This window comes from Dermacentor albipictus, chromosome 2, assembly GCF_038994185.2.
Source record: "Dermacentor albipictus isolate Rhodes 1998 colony chromosome 2, USDA_Dalb.pri_finalv2, whole genome shotgun sequence".
In the NCBI taxonomy this organism is placed as follows: Eukaryota; Metazoa; Arthropoda; class Arachnida; order Ixodida; family Ixodidae; genus Dermacentor; species Dermacentor albipictus.
In genome coordinates this window covers 99599489-99608792 of record NC_091822.1, presented here as the reverse complement: position 1 = coordinate 99608792, position 9304 = coordinate 99599489, and the positions used below count along the sequence as shown (strand labels likewise).

The following is a 9304-nucleotide window of genomic DNA, read 5'->3' as shown; positions in this document are numbered from 1 at the left end:
AATGTAACTCCTTATTGAGCGAACTTGTGCCCACCAAAACAAGTCACACTCAAGCACAACGTCAGCCGCGAGCAGTCGGCGATCGTCAGAAAGTTGATCCGCCGATCAAGCGCGTTAACTTTTACACATTACCTGTCGAAAGTTCCAGTGCCATCTCTGGTGCCCGCGTGGCTTACAGAGGTACCACACTATTCGCGTCGCGCATAAGATCAGATGAGAAATATTATGATGCCATCTCGTAGTCTCGAGCGCCGCTCTGCTTTCCTCCTCGCCCTTTTCCCATACTCTCGTCCTCCACTTTCCGACTGATGCGTTCGCTGTAGCCCCCTCCTCCTCTTTTAATCTCACGCTAACTTCGCTCTCACCGCCTTTCATTCCCCGCCGCGCTTCGCGTTCGCTCTTTCACCTTTCGCTGTGCTCGTTCACTCTCTTACGAGGCACGCCGACGTTCAAGGCAGGAGCGGGTGCCTAACAGCTGTGCTCTAAAACTACGATGTACTATATCTCATCTTCTGTGCCACGTAGGCATTTATTCTGATTTGGTATTTGCTTTTTCAGATAATTTAACGATATACCGATTCTTAGAAAATACCTCATTTTGGTTGCATGCCATTGTATGCAAATCATCATCATCAATATAGTCTTTCTATTTATCACTCAAATTTCACATCACAACATTTCAGTACATTGTTTTTTTTTCCTTATGGAAAATTTTATTCGCTTTTGTTATTTTTTTTTAAAGAAAGCAGTGTTGTCCCTTCTTACCAGCCAATCTCAGATATTCTTGCAGTGGGTTGCGCCATTTCACTTTGAGCGAGCCGCCCGAATAACCTTCACTCTTCGACGCTGGTACGTACTGCATCTTTTCTAACCATTCCACCAAACTATCACAGGTGGAATTAACCTTAATAAGTAAGAAAATAAGCAGCAAACACTCGCTATGTCCTCTCGTCCTACGAGAAAATCACTGTTGTAGGATTGGTTCGCACGCTACCAGAGAACACATTTACAGCCTTCTTGGCAACGATCAAAACTTAAGAAAGGATGATTGCTTATAAACAGCCAAGTATTACTATCGCCATTTACGAAGCATTTACGCATAAGAAGGAATGATTCCAGTTTCTCCATTCACATCAGCAGCTCAGTATAAGTAAGACAAAAATTCACAGACGATTCCGATGCTCCCTAATGCGAAACTTGAGCGCAGCTCGATGCGTTTTCATTTCACAATACATTGGCTGGTACAGACAATCTGGCTCGTGGGGCACGTTGAAAACAGACCGAAGTGTGGCGCGACTGCCTCGTTAATCTAGAGATCGTGAGAGGCAGCGCGCGGGTGACACGTGGGCACGATTCACAGCAGCCGCCGCGGACAGACCCCCATATAGTCTCGTAGCCATCGTCGCCGCATTACGCTTTTCTTCTCGCGCTTTCGTTATACTATCTGCCTATTCTTTTCGCTTCATGGGTCCGGCGCACCCTTCTCCTCCACTTTCTCCCTTGCGTCTTTCATCCCCCGCTGCGTTCTGCGTTCGCTCTTTTATTCTTCGCTGTGCTCGTTCGCTCGGTTAAGCCAACGACGACGCCGGACTCGGGAACGGGCGCCAAGAGACGCGCTCTTAAAAGAGGCAGGCATTACAAACGCTTAACTGCAACTGAAATTTATATACGTTTTAGCAACACTATATGCACTGCTAGTGTATCTCCAGTAGTTAACCTTCATACATACGCCAAAATAGCTCACCGGTGCCTGGCATGGCTCCCTAATGTATAGAATGCGCGTTCATGCTGTCTCTTCAGTTGTTCTTCCTAGCTGAGTACAATTTTTATAGCATGGTATGAATACAGATTCCCGAAAGAAACCGCGTTGCCATGTATTTCACTGAAGCACAATATCCCTTTAAAGAAGGAAAAATATAAGTACGTGTTGTTCTTTTCTCATTTTGTTCACTCAAAAAAAACTTGGGCTCCATTCCACGCTGTGGGGGTGTTTGGACATCGAAGCTGACGGCACATAGCTGTTCAACGACGCTTACGAATGCGCAGATATTAAGGGTACACTGAAATTTGATGTTTTTCTTTTTGGTTTGTATTATTGTGCAGACGCCCCGATTGCCAATTCGGCACATTTGGAAGTGGTACGTTTACTTTCTTGAACGCATCGGTTATGTCTTTCTCTACACGTGGGTCGCTTTCCGGTTGGCTTATTTCGCTCTCATTTTTTTTTTTTTGCCACGAACCTGTTTTTGCAGCACGTATGCACTCTCATGGAAAATAAAATCGTCACTTTACCCAATTAGTACGGCGCCGAAGATACCAGTGTTAGATGACGCTTGCGTCACGTTTCCCCTTCATGGCAGACGTACGCCTGAAAAATTTCGCGTGCTGTTTGGGTTCTGTGCCGCAACAGAACCCGTGTTTCTTGAAAAATCTGGTAGCAGCCACACTTTGCCCAGTGGATGGCCAAATTACTCCCACGTTTTGTTTTAACGTTATTAGCGCGCTCACGAATTCGCGTGCTCACGATCAACCGCACGAGCTCGGGGACTTCGTGCGTTTGCACGACACATAGCTGGTGGTGCGCTTCTTGACACAGCACCGGTTGGCGGGTTTGATTTAAAACGTTCACTTTTTTTTTTTGCAGACGGAACTTATAGTTTGCTGGGAGCCGAATACACAACTTGCACCCTCTCATGTCCCGCGGGTTTCTTAACGCGATAGGAAACGCTATGGACACCCGGGCTTACCACCGCCTTGGATTTGGCAAGGGCTGGCCCGACGTGGTCCTTGGAGGTCCGGACCTCACGCAAGAGAGCACCAGTCGAGGCAGACAACAGGGATTAAGGATAGCCGCTCGCCTTCAGTCGCTGCACTTGGGAGTCGTAGCTTCAGACCTCCTGCTAATGGCAGGAGCGCACTATATATGGCATTGCTCAAGGCGCCACTGGTGATGGCCCTTTCACGAGTTTTGAGTGATTTGATGAAAACGACAGAAGGATTTTCGTCGAGCGTGGCGCATGGGTCCGAAAGCACTTGTCCTCTGTTCCTCCCCCTTGTCCGTGCTTATTTCGCGCTGTTTTTCTCCGATGGACATATTATATATATATTATATATATATATATATATATATATATATATATATATATATATATATATATATATATATATATATAGTACAGCAATGTCACGTCCTATATTACAAACTGAGCTGTGAGAAACCTGCAGTTTATTTTATATTTTATATGGGTATTGAGGACATGCACCCTGTTACAAGTGGATGTCGGTATCAATCTCTCTGGGCATCCCATTGTTAGCAACCGCAGTATCATAGATGTTGACACGAGACGTATTTTATGCTTTTCTTTATCGAAACGACCTATGTCGTATGCACTGCACGTGTGATTCAAAGAATATCCACACTTTTCGCTTCAGTTCTCACCTACTTTTGCACAATTAACCTCCGCGATCGGCCCATGAAAGAGGTTATTTTTGCCCCACGGACACGACAAATGCATTGGAGTGTAGAGGTGTACAGCCTCGCTGTAATATAAATGGGAAGTCTAATGACCTACGCATTCGGTGGAAACCTAAGGTGTGGCGTGGTTAGTTCCAGATTCCTGCCGCAGAATCCATCAAGCCTCTGGTGACGATCCAGTTGCCGACATGAGCACGGAGGAAGCCATTGCGGGGACCTCGGCTGCAACGGTGTCAGCGTCAGGGGAGCCGGAAGAGGCGGAAGAGGGCGTGCGTGAAAGCCACAGTGCCCTATCTGTGGGACCCACGTGCCGAATCTGCTTCAGGGGATGTTTGGAGGAAGCGCTGCGCCAGCCCTGCAACTGTCGAGGTGAGAGAATGCACCCAAGAAATACTGTACGCCAAGCTGGGCGAGTGCAGTCGACGGCTTCACAATTCCACGGCGAGTTTTACTATGCCAGAGCGGGCCATTATAGCTGGTACTCTTTAGCGGGCTGAAAGGCACAGCGATAAGAACTGTTCGCGTTAGTACATAGGAAACAAATAGCTCTCAATATCAAATTGATGGAATCTGAGAACAATAAGGTTCTACCTAAGGAGTGGGGTACATATGTTACAGCGGCGCACACGCAAAACTCCAAGCTTCCCCATGACATGCTCCGCGTCGATCCTCATTGGCAACTGTCTTCGGCATTTCCCTAAATGTTAACTTTAAACCGAAGTGCACATGGAAAATGTCGATGGCTACTGTAATCAAGGCACCGACTGGGCCGCTCAGCACGCATTCAGATTGTGACGAAATCGTTGGAACTAACGAAAAAAAAGGCATCTGTGGCGATCGAACGCCGTTCACAGTTCAAAAATTTGTGCAATTTCTCTCTGTGAATGTGGGCTACCAGCGGAGCTGTAAAAAAAAACAAGGCACACCACTGAGTGTAAAAGTTTTCATATTTTGGGGCGTTTCCCTTCTGCGTCTGTAGAATACTTTAAGAACACGCAGAATCGATATGATGACCGCACAACCTGTCGAGGTGTCCAAATCAAAACGCGCCAAGCGTCTCAACATGCTGGCATGCCCACAAGAAATTCATAAAAACTTCTATGCCGCTTGTTGTCGTATGCATCCGTGGCGTAATACAATTTTTTTCTGAGACAAAGCAATGGCCGATTTTCGAATTTATTTCTTGCTGTCACGAAGTAGCCAAGTTTCACGGATGAATCAGCATCGAAGCGGGCAGTCTCGGTGCTGCCATGTTGTTGCGCAAACGCGGTATACGGAGGATCCTCTTTTTCGGTAAACTTATACCGGAGGCCCCTAAGCACCACGCATGCGTAGGCGTGGCAGCCGTATACAACAGCGCTCTGCTAGAGCTGTTTTTGGCCCGCAGAAAATTTGAGGCCTCCTTTTTGTAAATTTTTGTAATATCGGTACAACGTGCCTAACCTCAGTGTAACTGAGTATGCACCGTCATTAAAATATGTGCGACTACAGGGACCAGTGGCTTGCCTTATGACAAGATGGCGGAGGGGGCCAAATGCCCGACGGTCTCACCATAGTTTCACGGCCGAAAAGTAAAGAGTAACGAAGACAAAAATTTTAAATTAGATGACCCTCGTTCCATGAAGTGAACTCGCATTACGTGTGGGCGTTCCTTTCTTTTGTTTCTGCCATCATTGTTCATCTAATTATTCTCTTATCGCGTATGTGAGTGTTTATCCATCTGTTTGTCTGTACGATCACGCGAAGGACCCGGTCCGTCCGCACAATGTCACAGCGATGAAGCACCGACTGCTCTTCGCCAGCGCCAATACAGAAGTGAATTACGTTCCTCTCCGAGCGCCGATGTCAGGCGCTGAAGCCATCTGCTCCGCGCCATGCTACCTGTGCGAGTTCGCATAGTTCGCACCGCGCCAGCTGTGCCGATGAGATCATCTGCAGTACCGTTCGCTTTTTATCAGGGCCATCCATCATCCACCATGCCAACTGCGCCGCTGGCATCATTCTTGGCGCTGTGCCAACTTTTATCGCCGAGCTTCATACACCCCCATTGCGAATCTTCAAAGTGGGGCCACGTACGCTCACACGTAAAAGGCACACGAGTTGGGGAGGGGGTGGAAAGCTAGGCCTTCTTGCTTACTGTAATAAATGCGTAGCGGCGGAATTTGACCGCACTTCTTTCTGTTCACATCACCACAGACGAGAATGACGTTCCTTGCGCATATCAGACACTGTTCACTACGCACTCTTCAGTGCATATTCTGTCTGATTGATGCTTGGTGCTTCATTTGCGCGGCATTTACCCAAAGAAGCTGAATTCGATGATGCAATGTTTCTCGCGCAGGATTCAAGGTTCGGACAGCGAGTAACAATTATTCTCATTGTTCACCGCAGGCAGCATTGGCTTGGTGCATGCTTCGTGCCTCGAGAAGTGGGTCTCGCAGCGTAGGAACCCACGATGCGACATCTGCGCCTTCGCGTACGAGGTGGAAGAACGCTCGAAGGTATTACTGCAAAAAAGGCTGGTGCAACAGTCTTTTTGTGACATCTTCAACTATTAACCATGTTGACTGGTATTGTTTCAGCATGTCTTTTCCTATGTAAATCCTTCAAAGGTGAAAAGTATCAGCAATATTATTGAAAACACTATTCAAAAATTATGGGGTTTTACGTGCGAAAACCACTTTCTGATTATGAGGCATGCTAGTGGAGGGCTCCGGAAATTTCGACCACCTAGGGTTCTTTAACGTGCACCTAAATCTATGTACACGGGTGTTTTCGCATTTCGCCCTCATCGAAATACCACCGCCGTGGCCGGGATTCGATCCCGCGACCGTGTGCTCAGCAACCCAACACCATAGCCACTGAGCAACCACGGCAGGTTGGAAACTTTCTTCTAGTTATGCGAATACTGACGCGCAGGTTTACTTTTAGGTACTTTGGTCGACGCAATTTTTGCAACACTGTAGTGAGGACATGCTACATTAAAACGTTGTTTGAAATTATATGCCAGACTGCTGTGTGTATATTAAAATGTGTAGGGACAATTTCATTGGAATACGACTCCAATTTGTAGTATTGTTGTTGCACGCTTCTATCCCGAGATATTAACTAGAACATTTTGCACTCATTGCGGTAATTTAGCGTTCGGGACCGCAAGCCTCGACCGTGCTTTAAGCCTTTTCTTTTCTGACAAGTTCACCAGGCCACGGCACAAAACATATTTTATCGAAAGGTCACTAGATGAGGATAATGATAACGATGATGATGAGCAGAAAAATGGCTTACTCGGAGTATTATATTTGTGCTTTTGCTGTCCATAGAAGTCTTCGTTATTACATTTCAGACTATTGGCCGTAAGTTCGAATAGGCGGCAGCAACATCGCTGTTTTAGTGTGGATAGATTGCCAACGGCGCGCATTGAAATGTATTCGGAATTTTTCCACTGTGAACAATCTTGACAAATTTTTGGTAAAGAAGCGCGCTGACCACAGCGATATGATCTTATAATGCCCTCTAAATGCCACATTTTTGCATGAAATGCGCACAACGTTTTTATTTTTTTGAAAGAAGCGCGAACTGTCATTAAACGGAGGACTGTCAACAGAGAATTATCAGCCACAGAATCTCTGTTGCGGCACTTTCTCGGAGCTTTATGTGTACGTTTCGACTGCCTTCCACCTGTTCTCTTAATACTGCTGGGCCAGTTATTAATATCGCCTTCCATGTGGATCTTGAAATGGTTTAAAAAAGTCTGTATTCCTTCACAACGATGGATTATGTAGCCACTTTGTTTGCGCACTCTGCATCACAATTTGATGCGCACTCTACAGCTTTTCTTTTTCTGTTTTTCGCAGTTAAATACAAACAGTTGATGGGTAAATAAGGCAAGCTAGGGCACTGTGAGTGAGAGTACAGTAGCAGGATCACCAGGTTACTTCAGACGAGATCATTTTTATAACCATGGTTACAAGCACGACAACGATGTTGCAAACTTGTAATTATCTTAGGAGTTAAATAATCTGGTACTTTTATTCCAGCTAATAGTGGTCACTGTCTAGCATCAAGCTAACACCAGTGGAATTGCCGCTCGCTCAAACAGTGCGCCGCAGAACTCAATGCCCTTTTCGAACATGTGCTCCAGCCATCGGTGGTTGTGTTGCAAGAAACGAGAGGTACCACTCCTGGCATCCGGGGCTACGAAGGATATTTTGAACCAAGCATATTACACGTGCAGACTGGAAAGAAAACGTCGGACCAGAAGAACAAAGGCAATTGAAGCACAGGCGGCTGTCTTTGTGCGCAGGAATGTGCCGCAAGCAAAGCTCGACATAGCTAAGTGCAGCAAGGTTCAAGAGGTGGTGGCGGTGCGGTGTAAAGTAAGAGGTCGTCAAGCATTACTCCTGCCAGCTTACCTTCCCCTTGAAACGAATTCCTACAAGAAAAGTGGTGCGTACAAAGCTAATTTCGTATGGTTGCGTGAACTGCGAAACATTTGCCCTAAGGATCGAATATTGGTAGGAGGAGACTTCAATGTACCTCATCAAAACTGGGGATATGACAGGAATTGAGAGAGGGGTCGTATACTTCTTAAAGAAGGTGAAGCCGCCGACGTTGTCTTGGCAAACTACCTGAACTACCCCACTCGTCACGCACTCCACTCGGGGCAGCGTGACAGCACGCCTGACTTGACTTGGGCGACTCCGGGAGTTGTGAATGATTGGAGATGTGCCGACCCTGTGGGCAGCGATCATTACCCCATCTGGATTGAAGTCGACGCGAAGGCCACAGAGTAGGACAGAATGACGTACCAGTCGTAGATTGAGACATGTTCTGTTTCTGTTTTAAGGCCTTCGATAAGAACGCACCGTTCCTAGAGAGGTTAATTGTAGCTCGGGAAGCCACAAGAGATATTGAAGTGGACGAGCACCTTCCTGCACCTGACAAACATTTCCTCAACCTATGGAACACGAGAGGCATATATCTAGAATGGGATGCAGCACGTCGACTTGCTCACGCTTAATAACAAGACGGCGCAGTCGCGTTGTTATGCTAGGAAACTTGGCTGAGAACGATGGTACGACCACTGCGCCTAAGGGACGCGGAAGCTGTGGTCAACTTCAAGGGCATGTCTGGAAAGAGCAAGTGCAACACTGTCAGGAATGTAATGCTGGCTAGTGATTTTTCACCCTCTGAGTTCGAAGCGAAGGCGGCGCCCACTTTCTTCCCTCAGTCAGACGTACGTATCACATGATGCTTAAATTTACCAATGCATGGTTCCCACGTCGGACCCAGATATCGAATCGCCTGTTACTATGCCAGTATTGATCACGGCTGTCGATTCTGTGAACGCCAAGAGTGCATCGGAAAAGAATGGTATTACCTGGCAGTTGTTGCGGAACTTCAGTGAACAAGGAAAACAACAGTTTGGACTACAAAAGGCAATCCAGCGTCTCGGGTCTGCTAGCAAGGGCTAACCTAAAACCCCTCTCGCAGAGAAGAGTAATTTCGCGACTAAAATTCATCTATCAATTATACCATGGTCATTTCCAAATAGCACGTTCTCATTACCTCCAAGATCCTCCAAAACGTTCAACCAGACTTAATCACTCCAAAACAATCTATCTTCCCCCAAGTCACGTTAATGTTCACAAGCATTCCCTTTTTCCGTCAGCCATTTCCCAGTGGAACAAATTAACTAACGATATTGTGTGTTGCAATAACATCGACTCTTTTATTAACTGCATTCAATGTATTGACTTGTCATCGTGATTTTTTTTTCATTGCATCTCTGTACCACTCCTGCACGGGCCGTGAAGGGCCTGCAGTATA

At 46.5% G+C, this 9304-nt stretch overlaps 1 protein-coding gene across 3 annotated transcripts in view; it reads left to right on the top strand.

Moving 5' to 3' along the window:
* The first annotated feature begins 749 nt into the window (after positions 1-749).
* LOC135915933 (E3 ubiquitin-protein ligase MARCHF3-like) overlaps positions 750-9304 on the top strand; it is a 45234-nt gene continuing 36679 nt past the window's right edge. Inside the window, exons 1-3 of one of the 3 annotated variants that reach the window (XM_065449119.1) lie at positions 750-849; positions 3608-3844; positions 5867-5976. In XM_065449119.1, the coding sequence (XP_065305191.1) occupies positions 3664-3844; positions 5867-5976 (291 nt within the window). In that variant the 5' untranslated portion in view covers positions 750-849; positions 3608-3663. The remainder of the gene's footprint in view (positions 850-3607; positions 3845-5866; positions 5977-9304) is intronic. The other 2 variants (XM_065449120.1, XM_065449121.2) reach the window with 2 other exon arrangements.